At 34.0% G+C, this 23600-nt stretch overlaps 1 protein-coding gene across 8 annotated transcripts in view; it reads right to left on the bottom strand.

Annotated features, from left to right (window-relative positions):
• Nucleotides 1-23600, bottom strand: part of CPS1 (carbamoyl-phosphate synthase 1) — a 201976-nt gene that overhangs the window by 106812 nt on the left and 71564 nt on the right. For 7 of the 8 annotated variants that reach the window (XM_055380488.2, XM_063695178.1, XM_063695179.1 and 4 more), the window contains one exon: nucleotides 15128-15271. In XM_055380488.2, coding sequence (XP_055236463.1) covers nucleotides 15128-15253 — 126 coding nt within the window. In that variant the 5' untranslated portion in view covers nucleotides 15254-15271. Of the gene's footprint in view, nucleotides 1-15127; nucleotides 15272-21766; nucleotides 21878-23600 lie in introns of those variants that run through there. The other variant, XM_055380489.2, reaches the window with a different exon arrangement.

Here is a 23600-nt window from a genome sequence, read left to right as displayed (position 1 = left end):
ACTTCCCTTACAGTTTTAGGACTGAGGCCAAAGTGCCTAATCCTTTTAAATCTTGCCACCCCACCTCCACTCCCATTACACGTACACACACACACACATATACACACACACACAAACTTTAGTAGGCAGCAGGAACTCCATAAATGATTTCTAGACCTTTGTTTCTATGTTCCTCTTGCTTTATAACATGCACTCAATTTTTCAAATGTTAAAATGAAGAAAGCCCGTTATTTTTCTATAATAATTCTCTCTGTAGAAATAAGATGCCTCTTTTAGATCCAAAGCACCCAAGTCTCTTGTCATTAGAATGATTGTGTTCTGCAATGTAAAATAATGTCTTGATTACCTTTAAACCAATATACTATGTTCCGACATCTTGTTTATGTGTGAGTGTGTATACCTATTAACTTACATTTACACATAAAACTATGTTAGTGTTTCCCATTAAAATTGATAGGATATGTTTAAGATGTTCCTCTCAACAGATAATTTTATTAGTTTTTTTAAATCAGAGGTACGATATATGAATTTCAAGTTTGTATTTCTGAGAAAGATTGAACAATGTACTCCACTGCACATTTTATGTGTGTTTGTATGTGTGTGAGTGAGCATATGCGTGTGTTCCTGGGCAAGATTAACCAAAAATATTTTGTCCTTTACTAGGCTTATCAAATTATCTTTGAGTTAAAGATTTATCTATTTCCTTCGACCCAGTGTTTGAAATCTCAAGCTTGACACTTTAAATAGTTGGAGTTTGTCTTCACTAAATTTACAAATACTTTAGAATTACTCAGCACAAAGGAAACCACAATAATTTATTTATTTATTATTTATTATGAGTGAAACCAGACTTCTATGGAAGAGATGATCTTAATACAGAAGTCTGAATTCTGCTTCTGTATCCAGGAAATCAACTTCGCATGTTTCTTCTGATAATGTGCTATTCTGATTCTAAATTTTGTTTTAATTTGCCAGTTTTTGTCTAATTACAATTCAAGACAGAAGTTGAAGATTTTAGAAAGTAAGAGTGATAGTATTCAGTGTATTTCTAAAGATTATTATAAGCTATTCAAATATCTCTGCTAATGGGTCTGAATAGAAGTGTGTTTATTAGGAAAACTCCCCAGGTAACTCTGATGTGTTTTATTAGGTGAAACCTCTCATCTAAGTAATGAAAATTTGCCATCGAAAAATATTTTCTACTGGAAATATTGTTTTTTTGTTCTTGAGGAAATCGTGTGTAAACTTCCATGCTTTTACAAAATGAAAAGAAAAAGAAAAAAATTTAGATAATATGTAACTTTGATAGAACCTAAACCAACCGTATTTAGTTGGCAAAATTTGAGTGTAGACTGTAAATTTCAATAGTTTTCTACATATCAGTTTATCTGTGCTACTCTGAGACATGCTTGCTTAAAATATTACCTTTGTTTATATTTTTATTTTGCTTTTCTCTATTCTCATCTAAGAATTTCAAATTATCCCATATCTGGGTTAGACACTTTCTAATCATTTTAAAGAAGGGTAAAAATTAGCATAAGAAAATCAACACTTGTGAGCCTATTCCTACAATTCTGTTTGGTATTTTTCTCACTCCCTTCATGAAACTAGTTTTCTATTTTGATTTCCATCTCTGTAGTTGAAGAGACATTTGCTATTGCCTGAAATAGTCCCTGAGATTGTGTTCAATATGTCTTTTTGCTGCTTTAATTATATTTTTGGTTCTTTTGGCAGTTTTTATAGATCTTCCAATCCTCTTTCCCACTACACACTATATTATTACAAAGCCTCTGTTTACTGCCTAAAGTACTCTCTATATATCTCCTAACTACACTGGCCCCTGATGAATTTAAAATGATGAGTGCCAATTGACTTATCTATGAATTGATGGACAAACACTGAACAAAGAGCTATTATTTGGAATCCTTTCTTCTAACTAACAGTTCCCCAAATGCTATTTCATTCCAACGAGTATAAAAGAAATCACCTTGTTACCATCATAAGATATTTTAGTATCCTCAGTCCTAGTTGACAGAGGTCCACAGGCTAGGAATTAGATTATAACATTTAAGTATAATTTAAGTGCCTACTGCCAGAGCACTTCTTACTTTGAAAAGGGGAAGTACAAAGGAAATCTTAATGAAAAGAAGAGTGTATTCTTGTAGAATGTCAGGAAAAGTAACCAAAGGATTATATAAATGTGAGTTCTATAAAATAAAGGACCTTATCATGACATGATCCCTATGTGTTTAATAAAAACGTATATGCCAATAAGACCATTTAGACATTCAAGTCTCAGACACTGAACTCCTACCAGGTGTCAAGCACCTTGCTAGGCTCTGTAGATAAATGGATGAATGTTTCCAGTCTTCTCGTTTAGTAAAAGGCTAGATAAGGGAATGGATTACAAAACAGAGAAAACTTCAATAAGGATATCACTGAGGCGTCACTGAAATACGTGGAAATACAAAGATAAATATTTTTCCCTTGAGAGATTAAGCTTTAACCAAAGAATTTGCCCTTTCTTTTCCACTGATGTTTTAAGCAATAAAAATTAAAATTTCAATTAAAAAACTTGCCCAATTTTGTGTTTAAAATCCAAAATTTAAAGATTCCTTCCTCTTGGCTTAGATGTCATTTTCTCGGAGAGGTCTACCTTGATGGCCTCATTTAAAATTACAATATGTTCCCCAGCCCTCTTTCTCCTTGGTCTGCTCTTTCTTCATAATACTCATTACCTTTTAACATACCATCTAGTGATTTATTTATTATCTATTTCATCACATTAGAAAGTGAACTTCATGCAGGCAGAGTATTGGGTCTGCTTCATTCACTAGTGCACCTCCCGCCTATACCAGTGGCTAGCACAGAGTAGAGAAGTCACTAAGCTTTGTTCACACTTTAGTGAAATTACTTTAGTCAGATAATCAACTGAGTATTTAGCAGAATATTTCTAAATGATTAAATAGTGAATTTGATAAGAGAGGAAAAGTTATAATAGAAAAAAAAGCATATGCTCTCCTACCCCACACCCATCCTCCTGATTATTTCTTTTAATTCTGAAAATATTAAACAGTAATTTTTTCATCTTACACTGCATATAATTTTTTATTTTAACCATGTTTCTAATTCTTAATTAACTTGTTTTATTATTGGTGGAACTTATCTAAAATGTAGATATCTAATGCAACGTTTTTTCTAGCAGTGGTTAGTCTTAGGAATATTTTAAAACCTTAAATATTAAGTTTCTTGGAGTCTCAACCTCTCTCCCTTTGTCATATTTTCCTAGTGTATCTTGTAGTCACAACTGTCAAGTCACATCTGGTCCTACAGGCTAGTTATTTAAATAATACTCCAATTAAAAATAGTTCTACCTCATCTCATAGTATCTAATAATAATAATAATGGCTATAACTAATAAATAGTTACCTATTTGTTTTTAGAATTAACTTCACACTACATGAAATTGCATGGCCACCCAAGACAAAAATCCCATCATCATCTACTATTGCCTCCTACTTGTTCTGCCTGCCTCCAGTCTCTCCTTACTTCTACCTGTCCTATGAAATATAGTTAAGGCTTTCTTAAACATTAATTGGATGACACTATTCCCCAAATTCCTCAATTTACATTCAAAGTCCTCTCATCTGGCCCGCTCTCTATATGGAATACCTTAGATTCCCCACCTCTCTTTGTCAGTCCTTTGTGCATAAATGTCTTCCTCATTGCCTTTTACATCCTGGTACTGCTTCCTAGTACCCATGGTATGTACCAAATCAGAATTAATCACTGATTTTCTTGTGCTTCCACTGACTGCATTTGGTGTATACCGTTGTGTGTTACCTTTTAATTGCTAAAGGTATTTATCTACCGTACTAGATTTTAACTTCTCAATGTTACATCTCGAAAACACAATGCCTAATTCTACGTTGTATCCCCACTGAAATAGCCCACTGTTGTCCACACAGTAATATTCTCACTACACAGTTGGTGAATGCATAGAAATGTACTTCTTTATGTGATATTAGCATGTTACAATGCTGACACTATGGTGTTTTCAAAATAGTTATTTGATGCTCACTGACTTCTGGTTATTTTACTAATTTTCATCTTCTCCTCTTGAAAGCAAAGACAAATATTTCACATAGGTATAGTTCATGCTAAAAGATAGAAGATGAAAGTAAGGAATGAGTTAAGGCTGGGTGGCAATTGCTGCCCAAAAAGTACCCTTAGGCTTTCATCTACCATTCAGGTGTCATATAAGTAATACCTTCAGAAGAAGATCCAAAAAGGTGATTTCTAAATGTCATTCTTTAGGTTTCCTCATGAATTGTTTCTATCATTAATATTAATAATTACCTATGTTATGTAGAAATCTAATCCTCCATCACTAGGGAAAAGAATAAAGCTGCATTCAGTATATATAACCCAAACATTCTCTTTTTCTTCCTTCACTTTTCATCTAAAATGCTTGCCAAATTTTACTGTATGTCAGCAAAAAATTTGTTTGTTTTAATTCACTGATGTGGTCTCATGCTTACAATATTACATTTCTATACCAAGCCCCCAACTATGTTATAGCTAATAATAATTCTCCCTCTATTAAAAATACTGAGGCTATTATATTTTTATTGTTTTTTGTTGTTGAGATCTATGTATAATCCTGGTACATCTTTGGCATTCAATAAATGTTGGTATAATTAATTTTGGAAATAGTAATTAAAGATAACGTATACTTTGAACTTACGCTAGTGTGAGTTCAAATGTTAAAATACCTCCCTTAAAAAAGCTGTAATACTGATATTTGGATAAAGTAAAGCGTTAACATTTCTTAAGCATGTCTGGTAGAAGTAGATTGATCTGTCACTATCCTATTTCTACCTTCTGCCATTACTTTACTGATAACCTATTAAAACATAAACTGGGTTGCATATATAATTATCTATGTTTATTAAAGTCTATATGCAGCTGTACAAATAAGTTGAGAATTTGGATTTGAATAATAAATTTATACTGTTCTGGGAAAGGTATCTTACTTCAAATAGAATTATGAAGCTATGTTGGAAAAGTAAGGTTTGGGAGCATGTTGTGTCACCGAGAACTCCATTCTGATCAATTCTCTATGACATCCTTAATAACAGTTAACATAAATGTACTGAATACTATCTTTAAAGCCATTAGTGGGTTTTCTCATCTAATCTTCACAAAAAACAATGATGTAGGTAATATTGAAATCTCCATTTTACACTTGAACTAACTGAGCCTCAGAGAAGTAAAGATCATTCTATTAGCAATTGGAGGAGCAGCGGTTTCTGAACCCAGTCTGTTTGACTTATAACCTCTTTTTCTTTTTCTAAGCTTACTTTTATTTCTGCTTCCCAATTTTTTAAGTGAGGATTAAAAGAAATTTAAGCATGAACTCTATTTAAATTTATTTATAAGAGCCTTAATTCAAAATTGCCATGGATAAGCCACAACAGGCCCAGGTCAACCAAGAACTACCTATCTATAAATCTGTAAATTGTCAAAGTGAAATGTCAAGTCATTAATTACCTGAGTCATTATAATCTGAGGAGAACCAGCAGGTTTCGAGAACAATTTGCACTGATCCTAGGCCCTTGAGTTCTCAAGCACTGAAGATTGTTGGAACTCTAGATGCTGTGATGAATAAGGAGATCCACTTCTCAGTCCCCCCTCCCTTTTCCCCAGTGATGGAGGATTCGATTTCTAGATAACATAGATAATTATTCATATTAATAATGGAAAAACTTGCTGCCCTGCTGTGAGGAGTGAGGTCAGCAAACCATCTCCTGCTGTCAAATGTTTCAGGGTCTATCTCAGCTGTAGAGGGCTGCATTGCCCCATGACTTTCCTGGAATACCCCACGACCAGTGTCTAAGTTAGGCCTGGATAGAAAGGTTCGGGCCACATCCAGGAAAGTCTGGTGGGCAGCAGCTTCCTATCCCGTTGGCCAAGGCTTTATCAAAACTGCATTACAGTTTAGTTCTCTGTCCAGTTCTACTTCCTGAAGCTTCACAGAGGCTGATCCCTAACAGAGAGCATGCTCCCCAAACATCATCTCAGCATTTGTTTACAGAGAACCTAACTCATGCTAGGCACTTAAACCAAATGATCAGTCAAAGTCCTTATGCCAAAGTTAATGTTACTTCCAAGTTGCCTGATGTTCAAGAGTGGAGGCCACATGTGAACATTCACTTTATTTGAACAACCAAGCACAAGTTTAGCATGCAACTGCCTAAAATAAAATTCATACAGAAAGAAAGAGAGATTTTTCTGTACTTTCTAAAAATCTCATGTTTTTATGAGATTTTGTTTGACTCTCATAAAACAAAGAAATATGTTTAAATTTTTGAACCAATATGTTTAAATTGTGGCTGCAATTAATAACATTATTTCCATCTTTTTGAAATTATGTTTGTATGTTTTTCTTCTCCCACCTATGTGATTATATTCATAAAACATGTAAACATACCCCAAAGAAATAGGCCAAGGATTGTAGCTAATATGGATATCAAGAAAAATGCCTTAAGGCTACTTTCCACTAACAGTTTGGCATTTTTTAGTCTGGAGCTTACAGGTACTGTGAATCTGGGAGCCAATCAGGTTATAAAATAAGTGGTGAAAAATTGTGTTCTCTTGTTACTTCATATAAATTTAAAAATTAAAGATTAAATTATTAGTCTCTACTGCCTAGTAATACTAAATGTTTCTTTTGTTAGCAAATTTATTGGAGGAAGATTCATAAGACTGTAGATTTTTTCACACACAATATTTAGAAGGACTAAAACTGAATTTTCCTATGTATATGTAATTGCTCCATGTTTAATCTTACTTTATAATTTTATTTAGTACTCCTATTTCTAAATTAAGCTGAATTACAAAAATAGCTATATGATCTCCATTCTTATATTACTTATATTTTTTATTTATTTATTTTTATTTTTATTTATTTATTTTTTGAGATGAAATCTCTCTGTCGACCAAGCTGGAGTGCAGTGGCACGATCTTGGCTCACTGCAACCTCTGATTCCTAGGTTCAAGCAATTCTCCTGTTTCAGCCTTCCGAGTAGCTGAGATTACAGGCACTTTGCGCCACCACACCCAGCTAATTTTGTATTTTTAGTAGAGATGGGGTTTCACCATGTTGGCCATGCTGGTCTTAAACTCCTGACCTCAAGAGATCCACCTGCTTTGGCTTTCCAAAGTGCTGGAATTACAGGTGTGAGCCACCACGCCCAGCCCCCATCCCTATATTACTTTTAAAATGAGCATTCTAGGCCGGGCGCAGTGGCTCACGCCTGTAATCCCAGCACTTTGGGAGGCCAAGGCGGGCGGATCACAAGGTCAGGAGATCGAGACCATCCTGGCTAACATGGTGAAACCCTGTCTCTACTAAAAATACAAAAAAATTAGCCGGGTGTGGTGGCAGGCACCTGTAGTCCCAGCTACTCGGGAGGCTGAGGCAGGAGAATGGCGTGAATCCAGGAAGCGGACCTTGCAGTAAGCCAAGATCGCAGCACTGCACTCCAGCCTGGGCGACAGAGCGAGACTCCATCTCAAAAAAAAAAAAAAAAAAAATCATTCTTAACTAAATTTAATGTTGCAATTCTTAATGTTTGTAAAGTCTGAGATTTCTTTCACAGGTTATAAGTAATTTTTAATGAAAATACATTTTTGTGAGGGGGGTTACATATAAGTAGAAATTCCAATAAACTCTCAATTGTTTTGGTTCGTCTGCTGTGGATGTTGATATTATTGTTTCACCATTGTCATACAATATTTCAATGTTCTAATGATGTTGCAAAATAGCATACTGCAAGATCTGAAATTTCTCTAAACATCTCATCTCTTTTAGGGGTTTTAAATTTTCCTTACAATTAAAATTCATTGTAAGCCTACATTTATGGATATATTTTCATTTCTTAGTAAGATGATTCATAAACTTTATAGGACCACAAATAAGTGACTGCAATTTTACCCTTTAATATTCTCAGTTTGAGAGTCAGTTTAAAAGGGTAGATGTTTCAAAGTGTTTTCCAGAATAAGAATAATGCAACAGCTATTAATGAGAGTCACACAGCTACATTCCCCTTGAAAAAGGTTTGAACATGTGTCCCTGGTGCTATGCGAAACTGATTTAGAGGGCTTAGTCTTAGGAAGTAACAGTCAAAATTCAAACATAATTTGTAATTTAACCTATAAAAGTTTTTGAAGCAGCCTAGTGTTTATCATTATCGTTAGGTTTTCCTTTGCATTCAGTACTATGTTATTAAAAATCATCTACTCATTGCTCATGTATTGTTTCACAACTCATCAGCATTCTGAACTAATTCTAAGGATATCGATCCTTTACTTTGAACCAGTTTTCTTTGGGTCTTTTACATCAAGATGGAAAACAAGTCAAAATGAGACTTTTCTTGCAGCCTAAAATTGCATTAGGCTTTTGTATATGTGGAACTTACAGGACTATAAGAGGAAGAAACACATTGAAACTGAAAAACAGCATGTTTTGTTACAAACACATGACAATATTTGGGTTGAAATGGAAGAAATACGTCAACTATAAACAGCATTGCCCTAAAATGTCCTATTTATATAATTGTGGACAGCCATATAAAGCAAGAATCCTTACTTATTCTTTGATTTAAACAACCTATTCTCAAAAAAAGAAAAGGAAAGGAAAAATCAAATTTGTGTCGTATTGCCATAACATTCAGTATGTAAATGAGCTCTTGAGTAAGCAATAAAATAACAGCAGAAGAAATGACTTAGAGCATTCTGAAGCCAGGTTAAACACAACTATGGCATCGGATATATAAGTACAATAACAAAACTTCAAATTAAAAAGATCCATCTGTTGTTTGAAGCCTAATTAAAATTCTAACCAGATTTGCTAACGTATATTTTGTTTTACGTACAAAAACAGGCATCCATGTGTCCTTGTTTTAACTGCAGCACTTACATATCTGTGAAATGGGAGGAACAGAAATGTTTCTTCTCCTGGATATGAGACTCCACCACTAAAATGTTCTGCCTGTAAAGCCTTAAGCTAATTCAGCAATAGATTCCATAAAAGGTTTGAAAAAAAAAAAAAAACCATTAAAAAGTCAATAATTCCCTTAAGCTAGTAGTAAAAATGAAAATAATTTACTCTGGGATTGCGGTATTGCTGTTGAATCATTTATCTACGTAAATTATTTGCACTTCAGAAAAAGTAGAGGCCCCACATGTTTTTTTTCCATTTTCACCAAGGCCTAAGGCTATATAACATACGTGCTTTCTGGCTTACCTGATGTTTCTTAGCTGTTAGTTCGCCTCAGTACTCATCCTCTTAAAAAATAAATCTGAACTAAGCACTGGAAAGTAGAAAGCCTAAAGCCAGAATTTATTTCAGGTAATTATTGTGTAGATAATATGGTAAAAAGTTAAAATCAAGTAAATGAAATCTTATTTTTTTATTCTTGGAATTACACTATTAAGATATGGATTTTTGAAATTTAGAATTTCAGCACAATTTGCCTTTGAAATATTTCATGAGACTTCTCTGCAGTTACAAGGCCTAACACTTCAAAATTCTGAAGCACTGTAACAGCAGTAATCAGTTAGGCCTTACCACATTCTAAGTTAATAATCTTACAACATTCCAAGTTAATATTAAGTCATCGGTCTTTGGTTAAACATAAGCCAACGTTAGGGGGACAAAATCACAAGGTTAATTTACTTGAGTACTTTTATGTTTCAACATTTATAAACAAAAGATTAAGATTTATGAATCATTTTTATTCTAATAAGGTTTCTCATTGTAAATAAAATACAGCATTTATAAAAACTTCATTACAAAGTATGTTCATAAAGTGTAGGTTTATTAATATGCCTTACTGAGCATCTGCTATGTGGCAAGTTGTTCAGAATCCTGGAGGAACCTACACATCATAAGCTAATTTTTACTGTATGGTGGTGATAAATTAAAATGGTCTTATATTTCAGTCTGCATTATAGAAGAAACTTAGTAAAATTCTTTCATAATGTAGCAACCCTATTGATTCATTTATGAGAACTTCAAATTAGTCAGTTACCTCCCTATGAAATTTAAAAGATCAATGTATAGCATTTAACAAGTTGAAAAAAATAAAAAGCAAACAGAGTAGCCTTGAAAATATTTTTATAAGTTAAACTCATTTAGATCACATGAAGAAAATCAAATGGAAGCTAAAGATCCCTAGGGATAAGGAGCCTAACACAAACTTTCACCTTGGCCCGTGCAGCTTTTTCGGGCCTCCGTCATTGCAAATGCCCCAGGAAATACAAATCACATCAAGGGCAGTCAGCGTAGCATACCAAACTCCTCCTGAAGGCTTGAAGTGAATTCTAGCATGCCCATTGCCTAACAGATACTGAAAACTTTCTACAGCACCCCTCAATTTTTGGAACAGGTTGGAAATATGAAGAAAGTCTAATACAGGTGTAAAGGCAGAGGAATAGTCTCTATTTCCATAGCAATAAGACCTAATGTCACCTCTAGATCGTCAGAAAGTCTGGCTAGACATGAGCAAATTGGAATGAGGGAGAGAAAAGCACAGGTCAAGATTAGTACTAGTCCCTTGGGCAGTTCTACAGCCAGAATGCTTAGCTTCTGACCCAAAACTGGGACTGGGGTACTGAGTGATGTGCTTAGGGCCTAACTCTCAAAGAGTTACACCATGACACTAACAGTGACAGCCTCCTTAAATTTTGCATCTCAGGTACCTCACTCACTTAACCTAGTCTAGGACATTTAAACTATAGTTTTTTCAAGAGTTTTATGTCAAGAAGCTCATAATGTCAAGGCGTTGTTGGTGACTAATAAATGAATCTATATTTTAGAAAATTGGGGATATAAAAAATGGAAAAAATAAAAATGTTCAAAAGAAAGGCCATCTCCCAATTAGAGAAATATTGCATGCCAAAAATATGTAAAGTTGTCCATCAGGCAAACTAATTCTGCAACAGTTCATTTGGGACTGAACACAATTAATATTTCAAAAATGTAGTTTGCCATAGATGAAATCCAGTCCTAAAATGTGTCTATATGTAGTAAAAGTCCAATAAAATAGTTATTCTTAAAAGTGTGTGATAACCCCATCCCCACTCTTACATCTAATGTGTACAGAGGCTCCAATATGATAATGAGTTATATTTCCTGTGACTATCTTTAAAGCTACTACAATGTAAGTAAATTATTCTAATTGTAGGAGTTTTTATAGTTGCCAATTTCTAATCAAATGACAATAGCTCAAGACGGAACTAAATAGATACTTCTATGTCAAAATCAGAATATAAAATCTTAAAAATGAATGCCTTTCAAAAGAAATAATGACTACCAGTGCTCATTCGTAGCTGAAGTATCAGAGAGGACACTTGGATTGTTAGGTTCCTAGCTTAATTATAACACAGGTCACCATTGTTAAAAAATGAATGGATTAATGTTAGAAGGAGTACTTTTGAACACTTTTCTATTCATGGGGAACTTAACCTTTGCAATTTAATACTTCTGATTTCCAAATTCATTTGCAAGTAAAAACAAAACTATTTAGCCTTGATGACTTTCCCAGACTTGTGAACTCAGAATTCTGAAGTCTGTAAGTTTCTTGAACTCAGAGACTATACTCTTATGATCCACTTTTTTCTATTTATCATTCTTCCTGTATACTCCCATGGTAGAGGTTCCGTGTTTATTAAAGAATAAATGAATGAATGAATGAAATAGGTTATTATGGTGTCTATTCTGCCTTTTGGAATTAAATTTGCCATACTGAAAAAAAAAGATTATTTGCTTCATTTTCCTTGAGTCTGATTTATTATAAGAAATATCTTCTTAGAGATGTTTAATATTAAGGCAAAGGTGAACAAATCATTATTATAAATATTTGAGAATTCTTATCAAATACCTTGTCATTGCAACAACTTGTAGTCCATAAAAAACATAAGGACTCTTTGATCTAACCCTCTACTAAGTCCTTCTACTAAAATGTATAGAATGGAATTTTTTTTTAAATATCCAGTTTTTGCTTTAAAATGTTCAGTTTAATGGCTTAAATTTAAAACTTTAAAGATTGTTGAGAATTGTTCATGTGTGACAATCACATAATTTGTCGAGTAAATCAGTCATCATTTGCACTATACAGATGACAAAACTTAGGTTCAGAGAATATGTGACTTGTCCAAGAACAGGGCATTAGGAAATGCATAACAGGGGTTAGATTCCAGATCTTTTTGTGCCCAATCCAGACTATATCCCACTATTATACTGTTACAACCTGCTGAATGTAATAATGAGTGCTGAACATTTTCAGTACTAATGGAAAAAGATTATGGTATCTAAAACTTTTTAGTATTTAGTATTTTATGGTTGTTGATCATTTATACCCTTGATATCAACTTTCTTTAAAATATAGAGCACCTTGAAATTCTTTCCTCTTTCCTGTAAGTAAAATACAACTGTGCCGATTGGCAAGGCACTCTATAAATATTAGCCACTGACAAATACCCAGGGAAGGGCCACATAAAATTAAAAGTGCGTCATTGCTGTCGTCAAACCCACCGTCTCTGTCTGTCATCAAAGAGAGAGGAAAAGCGACCTCTAAATATGTCGAAAAAGCAACCCAATTTACAGGGCAATGATTATAGATGTGACTACAGGGTGTCTTTCCCAATCCATTTACCATCTATAACTAGACATAATGCTACTAACCTTTAAAGTGACTGTTCTCAGTGCCCTTCACTGACCATTATGTAACTACATCCTAGTGATTTTAACTATCTTTAAAATATGATGTCCATCTAAAAATAGTAAATTCGGATATATTGTTCTAAGACAGTTGAGTTTTTAAAGTGAAGGCAGGAAGAAAAGTAGGTAGAGGACTATTTCACAATAACTGAATAATAACACAAGTCCCCTTGGGCTGCTCTATGGAATTTTAATTCACTATTGTGAAGTTCAAGAACTTCTATTTTTTGTGCTTGGCATTCCTCCAAAACTCTGGCCAGTAATGATTGAGTGTGAGTAATGGCTTTTACACCATGAAATGATGGCTTAGTGCTCCTACAAATTTGTCATTCTTAGCTGTGCACTGTGACAGACCCTTGAAACAGATCTGTCACCATGAGCTAGAACTGCTTTCACAGTAATCCATCCACATAATTAGACCATTTTGTCATGGTTGTGATTGTGGTGGTGGTTGTATGGAGCACTTATTGTGATCTTGGAGAATTGGATTCTAATCTCAATCATATCTGTGCCATTTTAAGTAAGTACTCACTCAATTTCGCGGTTTCTGGTGTCTGATGAAGATGCACCTATCCTTACCTACATATCTACCTTCTCACAGAGTGAGAAAAAGATATTCCAAGTCACCCAACTTTGAAGTATTAGATGGCACATATAATCATAGGGGATAACTTTCATTACTATTGATTTTCTCTGAGCTGATACATGAGTACCTTGAGGTATTACTAACAATAAATTCTCATAGTTTACATCTAGTTACAATGTCTTTGATGTTAGTTTAGAATATTCTCCTTTCCCATTCTTTTGCTATAATTAAGCTAAAATCAAGAAAATGTCTATAACTAGACATAATGCCACTAACCTTTAGTGACTGTTCCCAGTGCCCTTTATGGCCATTATGTAACTACATCCTAATGATTTTAACTATCTTTAAAACATGATGTCCATTTAAAAAGAGTAAATTTGGATATATTGGAGTATGTAACTACATAAAAGACATTTTCCTTTCTGGTTTTCTTAATTTAAAATGGTAATTTCCTATACTCCTGTTAGAATCTTCTCAATGTTAAAGGCTGAAGTTGTTAACACACCACTAAGGCTACTATATGTATTTCCTCTTTTCTCCTGGGATCTTGAGCTAGTTTCTCTCTCTTTCTCTCTCTCTCTCCCTCCCATCCCTCACACTTCTCCCCTTCCCCTCCCCCTTTCTCCATCTCTCTTCCTTTTCTTTTACTCCCATTCCTTTCCCATCCCTATCCCTGGCGGCCACAAGAATCTATGAATATTCCTTGGCCTTGCAGGTGTCAGGACTAAAACCCCACTGAATCCTGACTTGAGCAACTGAAACAATAGAAGCTTAGTCAACTCAATGAGCATACAAAGTATAAGCAGAACACTCCAAACTGTGAGATCCCATTTTCACATCAACAGACAGAGGTTTTCTTTTGTTTTTTCTATTTCAAATTTTACAGCTTTTGCTGCTGAAGAAGCAATATATCTAAAGCTAATATAATTACTTAAACTTATAGTCACTAAAGATTATTTTCATTGGCAAAGTTCCTATAGAGTAATTTCAGGCTTCTCTGATAATGAACGTCTTCATAAAGCTGCAGGAAGGAGCAGAAGTTCCTACAGGAATTTCATAATTCAATGCTGGGGGGCAGGAAGAAGGGCAATTAATGTTTCTTTCCTGGGCTTGCCCTCTCAATTATAGATACCTGTGGAGGGACAGAATTATCAGCTGCTATCTGCCTCTATGTATTACTCCACAAAATGAAAATAATAAGTTTGGCCTGCCCAAAAAAACAGCCAGAAGGAAAAGGAAAAAGCTAAAGCAGTGTCTACATGATGACCTGCAAATATCAAGAACACATATTTTCTAATTATATTTTAAAAATGTTTAAATGATATTTTAAAAGAGAACTTTTCAGTAAGCCCTATTTATAGAACAGAGCTTAACACACCGTGTACCATAATGTGGCTCACACACATATAAGCAGCTCCATTTTTTAAATCCAAACTGTAAGCAATAGTATCTAGGCACAGAAAGCTATCTATGAAAGAAAAGATGTTTCTTTTCCAAGCAGTGCACTTACATTTTACATGTTCACAAGAATTGTCATCATTCTTTATGTTGGGTAAAAATTACTGTCATGTTACTCAGATAAGATAAAAATTAGCATTTGCTAAGTAGGTAGGTTCCGCAGTAAAGGAAACATTAATACATTAGTACTTCAGAGCTACATTCAAAACTGTATTTGCTTTGTAAGGGACACCTTTGCTTCACTGCTAAACTATACTGCATAGTATTTTATCAGAAACAATCAATATGGGTATTACCTTGACAGAAAGGAGCCTGATGCCAGGTCTCGAAAATTTCCATTTTTGGTGTGCAGTCACATTGGTAAAGCCAAAACCAGTCTTCAGTGTCCTCACCACTTTGAAAGCTGTCAAAATCCTCGTCATTTTGAAGATGATTTGTGGCTAAAATTAAATGAAATTACATAAATTTTATGAGATTGTGTGATAAGACTTTTTAGTTAATGTAAAAGAAATCTGGGAGGGGTGCAGTGAGTGTCTAAGGCTGACTGCACAGTGATCTTTGAATTTCCATTCATTCTGCCATTAAATGTCTTCAGCCACAGCTCCTCCTTCTCTTAACCCCTCCTCCTGAGGTAATGTCCAGAGATGTTCCATGGGCATGTAACACAAATTGCAACACATCAAATACTACCTTCTCCTGCTAAAATAATGCTGGGGTTGTAGAAAACCAGCCATCCATCAAAGGAATTGCTTATGCAGCTGAATGGAATGACCTAGACATCATGGACAACCTTATCCTAAAGAGTAGCAACTTTCCAACATGCGAAGGATCATAGGCTTTTGCTTATGTCACATGTGATACCTAATATGCCTCATAAGAGATTTTGGATTCCCAAAGAAAGCTGAACGCTTGTCATTTTCTGTTGGGGTAAAAAGACAATATTCTTTTTACAAAAAGTAAAAATCAGAGCATCCTACAAGTAGCATTTTTACTATTTGTAAAAAGAACGTTAGAATAAACTTTTCTCCACAAATATACAATAAACCTATCTACATTATGTTTTGGGTTAATAGAGTAGTATACTACATTCTTACTATAGCATTGTTCTGTGTTTCAAAGTTAAAGCAATCAGTAATATCAAGTAAAACACAACTAAAGCAAAGTGGACTATTATATCCCTCTTAAGCCTCTTAGATTTGTAAAAACTTCATGAAACAATGACAAACACTGATTTTAATATAAGCACTATTCCTAAGTCAAGTTTTTTTAGTTATTAAAATGTTATATATAAAATTTTCCAAACTTCGGCATTCATATTTCAACATGAATAAAAAGTGATTCACTTAACCCTTCAGTCTCATGTTTAACCAAGCTCTCAAGGGGCCTCACTGGCTGGCAGATGCGCTTGCTTAAGTCACGTGACTATGTAGAACAGGAAGTACTGCAGCAGTGTTCTTTGATACCCTTGCAAAGAAGGCCAAGGAATAAAGGCAATAGACTCATACCTAGGTCTTCTCATAACAGAAAAGATGACATAAAATGACATAAAGATTGTAACCTTCAATAACATAGAATCAGTGCTAGAGTTGGGGTAAGGATTTTTTTAAAGAGGAACAAAGTTTAATTTAAGTCTTCACACTTACTTAATATATTCACGTACAAACATTATTTGATTTCAAAGTGCTTCATGGCTCCTGGTGATAGAAAGCTAAACAAAATAGGCTTATACTAGTTTATACAAATAATTAATAAAATAACTGGTGCCATGAAAGTTGCCCAAATGCAATGGGAAAATAAATAAAATGGGGAAAATAAGAAAGAAAGATCAAGTTCCTTGTGCATTTTCAGTAAAGTTTAAGCATAGAATTATGTTGAGCTGTGTTATATTGAAGGATGCAAATTCACCAAGTAGATAAAGGGGGGAAAAAACCCAGAAGGGATGCCATGGCATGAGCAATAGCCTAGAGGCATGAAGTCATGTGGTATATTTTTTAAAAGCCTAGATGCAGGGTATAGAATGGGAAAATGAAAAGGTACCATATCATGGGAGACTTAGTATGCCTTAAAATGTTCAGCCTTCATCCATAAATAGTATTCATGATAGTCGTGGAAGTATTTTGAACAAGAAATAAAGGCGAAATTTGGGTTGAAGATCATTGAAAAATGAATTGGAAGAGAATGAAAATAGCAAAAGGAAAACTCCCAACCTAGAGAACTGAGGACTGAGAAGCAGTACTCACTGGCTTAGTCCAATACCAGTTTACGCCTTGATCTCACCTCTTGTCTTTTTATGTGTGTGTGTGCGTGTGTGTGTAGTGAGGGTTGTCTTTCCTTAATTAAAAAAACGATATAAACTCAATCCTCATTTTGGAAACTTTTTTTTAAGTTTTTTTTTCTTTTATTATTATACTTTAAGTTTTAGGGTACATGTGCACATTGTGCAGGTTAGTTACATATGTATACATGTGCCATGCTGGTGCACTGCACACACTAATGGAAACTTTTTAGGATGCAAAATAAATTTAAATCAGTCATAGTCCCACTACCCTAAGGTACCCATGCAATGAATACTATATTTCCTCCCTTCATCACTTATGTTTTAATCAAATATGACAGTGGAAGTACTGAGGAGTCCAGAGCTTGACCAAGGAAAAGACTTCATCACCATTTATAGCAGTTGACTACAAAGCACGATGAATTAAACATGTTTTTCCATAGAAATGTCAACAATTCTAGGATAGAATTCTCCTACTCTAAAGTCTAGAGAGAAATGTGGGCATGAGAGTTTTAATGAGCTTTCATTTTTATCAGTAAAGGGTCCCAGATGCAGACTTGCAGACTACGGTGTGTGTGTGTATATATATACATACATATATATATATATATGTATATATATTTTATGGTCCATGTCTTTAGTCATCAGAATGAAGGAGGAGAAGGCAGAAATTTTGGAAAATTTGATTAAATATTCTGAATTAGAGACTTGGAAAATCCATCCATTATAATTCCACAATGGAGATTGGAACAGCCAATAAATAAAATAGTGGCTAGTTTCATACTTGAGTGTTCAGGCTAGACTGAAATCTATAACCAAACTGGAAAAAAATATATTACACATTAGTGAGGGAGTTTACATTAGGATAGATCAAAGGAGTTGAGGCTGTAAGAGTTGGTTGGAAGGGAATGTTAAAGTCGGACATGAAAAAATTTAGTGGAAATGTTACACTTTTATGACAGATTATTTTTCAAAACATTTAAAAAACAAGCATTTTTTTCTTCTCTGACCACATGTACACAGTCCTCCTTCATATAAGCTGTCTGCACACAGCTGAGCAGAGTGACAGGCATGAATGCAGGCACACACATCAGGCTGGAGACCCTGTGTACTTGGAAGTATATTCTTTGTGAGCCAGGTCATCAAAGGTTTTCTAAACTTATGAGTCACTCTCTGATAAAAGGAAAATTTTTTTTTAGATGTAGTCTTCTTTTCCATTAATACATTAAAAAAAATAGAAGCATTTAGCCTGTGAAATCCCTCAGGGCACTTTATTTTATGAATTCTTTATTGACTTATCTGGTATTGAAAATGTTAAAATGTCAAGTACTAGGTTGTATTTACTTTCATTTGATATTTAAAGAAATGTGGAAATACAGAATAATAGATAATAACTCACCACACAAACATAATCTCTGTTAACACTAAAGTATTATCTTCTAGCATTTATGTCAATGCTCAGAACATAGTTTTGAAAATTGCCATTGACTTGCATAATGCTTTTTGGAGGCAATATTATGTTAAATGTATTTTGATGTTATTACAAAGTTCTTTTAAAACCTTACTTGAAATGATTACAAAATATTCCATTTTCATTGCTGCTACAATGCATGCCAATATTGCCATCTTTGATTACTATTTACAAATTTCTCTCCAAAGAGAGTGTACTCACCTACATACCAGTGCAATATATGGGTGTCCCTTTAAAAGTGTCCTCACCAACATTATGTATTATCTTCGATTTTATTTGCTCTGCTGCAGAAAATACTATTTTGCTTTCATTTCTATTTTAAATCACTGGTGAAGTTGAATACTTCACGGTATGTTTTTAATTGATACTATTCTTTTATCAACTACTGTTTACATTTTTGTTTCCATTAACTCATTTATATTAATCATTATGAAAATGTCTTTAAAGGAAACATAAAGAAACACTGACAGCCTGTGTCTATACTGATTTAAACAGTCCACTTCTCAAACAGTCCACTCTTCATTTAAACAGTCCACTGACATAAGCAAGGGAAGACCTGCTACAGATTGAAAAAAAAAATGAGAACAGGATGTCTTAGAGAATAAAGGTCTTAGGTTTTGGAATGAAGAGAAAATAAGGGTGTTAGTAATTCCTTTGAAGGTACAGAGACTTCCAACTGCCCTCTTGAAATGTTCCTAAGTAATGAATCAGAAACAACTCTAAGAAGTTGGTGCATCTATCAAAAAGTCTCTAACATAGCAAGCATGCAAGAGATGCTTCTGGAAAAATGACTGAATGAATGGATTGCTGTGTGCTTAATTCCTGCCTGATCAGTGATGACTATTTAAGCAGGAACAAATAAAATTACATCAGTTAAGCATGAGAGGAAATAAGGATGCTTAGGAGTCATGAAAAAAAAACCTGGCAATCAATAATTCTATAAAGTCTATTTTTGAAGAGATACATTAAAGCAAGGAGTAAGGTATGACTGGAGAGCAAACAAATTCAGAGTAAAAGGAGGTGCAATAACTCCCTGAAGAAAGTTCTACTGTTTTGTGTTTGACCAGAAATGTGTGAAAATAGAATATAAAAGGTAGAAGTAATTGGGTTCAGTTCTATGATTTTTATTAGCCTTAGTATCATAACAAGGAACACAGTCACAATTAAAGATATGGACGAAGAAGGCATCTCTGAGGGAAAGTGGTGTGGATTGTACCCATGTAAAAGGCACACACTTTCTCCTATCACAGAAACTAGGACAAGCTGGTAGGAGGATTCCTCAAAGTTTGGCCAGGAAGAAGACTTAAAGTTGTTTGAAAACCTTTCCAATATGTCAAGGATTGATAATGACAGACAGATATCATGTTGTTAGATGATGAGGGTTCAAACTAACCAGATATCCTTGGAAATCCAATCAAGTAAAACCTATTCATTAAGATCCAATTGGCATTTTGAGGAATAGAAAGTGAGGAACAAATTATGATGAATATGCTTATCAATCTAACATTTGATAACATAAAGTTTGGAGTGATACAAAAGAAGGTGAAAAATGAAGCTGGAAAAGAGACCTTGTAAAATTGGTTTCACATATTAAAGCTCAGGGCACATGTGATTTATTCTAGAATAACAAAAAAAAAAGCTATCATTCATAAGACCCCATTTGCAAACACCTTAAGGAGAACAAGTTAGTCAGTACAAGGAGCATGTATTTATAAACAGTAAATCTTGTCATGCTAATTTCTGCTTAAAAAAGACACTACTCCCAGACCAAGTAGACATGTTAGATGTTAATTCAAGAGCACGGAATATATATTCTAGGCCAATGTTATGTGCATACACATTTGCTAAAGAATGTATATAAATGAGCTATTGCAAATGTAAAAAGACAGAGTGGATTATCCAGTGAATTCACGAAGTTTCTTGTGTATTTGTGAAATGAGAAGAACAGTGGGAAATGCCTTAGAAAGTTGATTCAGAATTCAGTGACTTTGGAAAATTGAAGACATAGCCAAGCACAAAGTGCAACCAAAGGGAGGTCACATGTAAGTTAGTCCAAAAAGAGAAGGAAAAACAAGCTGTAAATAAATAAAAGTTGTAGAGGATTGATTTATATGGAAATGAGCCAAAAAGCATATATAGCAATTATAAAACATAGCAAGAGGCCCAAAGTTAATCATGTTAAGCTGTAATTTAAAAATCCCAATATAGAAAGCAGAACTTAGAGTGGAATTTAAGAAAAGAAACTCAATGTTCACATAAAAAGCTAAATATTGAATAAATTAAAATTCTAAAAATGGAGTTTGACCATGAGCTAACTATTAAATTTAAAATCATGTCACATAGGAGTCCTAAGCAAAGTCTTTCAATCTTCCTGAAAGTAAAAAAATAATAATTATGATTCTTGGGTAATAAATAAGAAAGACCCCTCAATAGAAACTAAAACATTGGAAGATATACCCACAATATATTGGTATATTATCTGCATCTATATAGAGAGATCTATAAATATGTATACCACTTGCTGTTATGCCAGTAAGTGAAAATAGGGTATTTAAATAAATCTGTTTTATTGACTCCAGTGATAATAAGTATGATCTTGCCTGAAAGTTGAGGTACTTGCCACTTGTTGATCCCCTGAGCTAGGCATTGGTATGCCTTCCTTGCTAATTTTTAAAAGCAATTCTTGAAATAAGCTAATGCTATCCCTATTTTATAAACAATAATAATGAGTCTCAGAGAATTAAGTAGCTTGTTCAAGGTCACACAGCTAGTAAGTTGCAAAGCCAAGACCAGAAATCAAGTCTTAGGCAATGTTCATCCTCTTGGAGCATGTCAATTATATCTGGAGAAAACAGGGGCAACAGCATGGAATGAACAGGAAAGAGTGACCTGGTTAAGATTCAATTTGATGGGAAGAATACATGAGTGGGAGGTAGCAAAAGCTGGATTTCTGATGCTCAGAAATATTTGCATTTCGTGAAAATCAGTAAAACATAACTTCAGTAAAAACTGAACAATGAGACAGAAGAAAGTAACCACAACTTCTCTAGTTTATTATGTTTTATATTAAATAAATGATAAGGTAATATGGAAATAAAGCTATTAATTTTTCAGTAATCCACCTAATAATAAAACTAATTCATCTGTGAGCCACGTTTCTAGCTGGTTAACTGATTCAGCTGGACTTACCTAAAATAGCAAAGAATGTCTTATATTTTTCTATCTTGCATCCTATTGCTTGAAGTTATGTATTCCAGAACCATGGAATCTGGGTAATTTCATGCCATTAAATGCTTATGATTGTTCAGAAATCAAATCTAGGATTTTTAAAAGAATAATCAATTCAGGAATTACGTATTGAGTAGTTTCTATGTATCAGACATTGTATATCAGGAAACAGGATTGCTTTCTGCTGAAAGATGTTTTGTAGAAAATTGAAAACCTAGTAAATGTATTCCCTAGATAGTTTTACATAGCTGGATGAAATCTTCAAAATTATTTTCTAATTCCTTTGTTCTATAGATACAAAAACCAAATATCTAAGTAAGCCAAGATCATCTCATTATTCTTGAGTTATTTAATATTCGATCTAAAGCTGTTAGTAGACATCAGTATAGAAATATAAGTTCTGAACAATTACTGCATTTCAAATAGAAATAATGGTGTAAATGATGGAACAACTAGTAAAGAAACTAACAATTACACAAATCAAACTCAACACTTAATTTTGGCTGAAGCATTTTCTTATAACTTGGTCTAAATATGCCTACAACATAAATTTTACAAAACAAAATGGCTAAATAATTAGACAACATTCATTCTAAATAGCAAATACTGTTAAGAAAATGTAAAAAAAAATCATCATCAGCCTTCTTTGCACAACGATTATCATTGCAACAAAACCATCTTCTAACATGCTGACAGAACAAACAACTCTGATGGGCTTGTTTTCTTAACTTTTGTCAAGAGTAAACAAATGATTTTGCAAGATTCTAAAGAGCAACCCTAGCTGTGAGGTAGATGGTTATCTATGGCAATCCAGATCATGTGCCAGGACAGTACTGGACCCTCTTTAAATTAAACATATTTGAGGATCACAGAGAAGCATGTGGTGCAACATGTCTTGAAGTTACCAACTTCGTGAAGTGTAAGGGGCAGCAGTTTACACTGGAATGACGTAGAGAACAGGTCACCTACGCACATTCCTACTCCACCCCCTTTTGTAGAAAATTTGTTATACTAAACCTGATTTCTTCCATGACCTCCTATTTTCAGCGGAATGTGATTCAGGAAGATACATTCCACCCTCCTGGAAATCAGAAATCGGACCCGTGCTTTCACAAACATTAAGTTCCATCTTCCCTAAAACTTTATTGCAATTCCCAGGAATGGATCACAGAGCTATTTCTTCCTCCAGGTTTGTAGACTTGTAAGTTGAGTCATAGGGCAGGAGTACCTTTTTTTATTTTATATAGGCTAAAAATTTTTTGGAGAAGATTAGTGATCTGGAAAGGGGAAAAAAAAGAAGAACAAGAAGGAGATGAAGAAGGGGAGGAAGAAGAGAAAGAAAGACAAAAGGAAGCCAACCCTAATCCTTGAATTCTACAAACTACTAACAATTAGTCAAAAGTGCCTACTTGGATTTCAATACCTGACATGCCTTTGAGTGTTGAAGAATTAAATGTTTTATTCTGGTATTGTTTTTTGATGTCATTTATTTTTAACCTATACTTGCCCCTATCAAGATCATTCTCGGTAGTAAGAAAAATATGTAATGTTGTTGCTAATTTATCTTGCATTAGGTAATTGATTATTTCAAAAGAGCATTCTTGAACATCTTGTAAACTAAAAAAGCAAAGAACTCGGTATGAGGAAGTTAAAAACTCTGTCAAGATTTCAAAAATTTGTGTATAAAAATTAATTGCCATGTTAGAAGTCGAGGTCAAGCAGTAATGATAGAAATTTTGTGAAATGATGATTAGACATAAAATGTAAGACAAATGAGAGAAACAAAGGTACACAA

This window comes from Gorilla gorilla, chromosome 11 (genome assembly GCF_029281585.2).
Source record: "Gorilla gorilla gorilla isolate KB3781 chromosome 11, NHGRI_mGorGor1-v2.1_pri, whole genome shotgun sequence".
NCBI lineage: Eukaryota > Metazoa > Chordata > Mammalia > Primates > Hominidae > Gorilla > Gorilla gorilla.
Note: the sequence above shows the minus strand (reverse complement) of the source record. Positions and strands in the feature narration are given on the sequence as shown.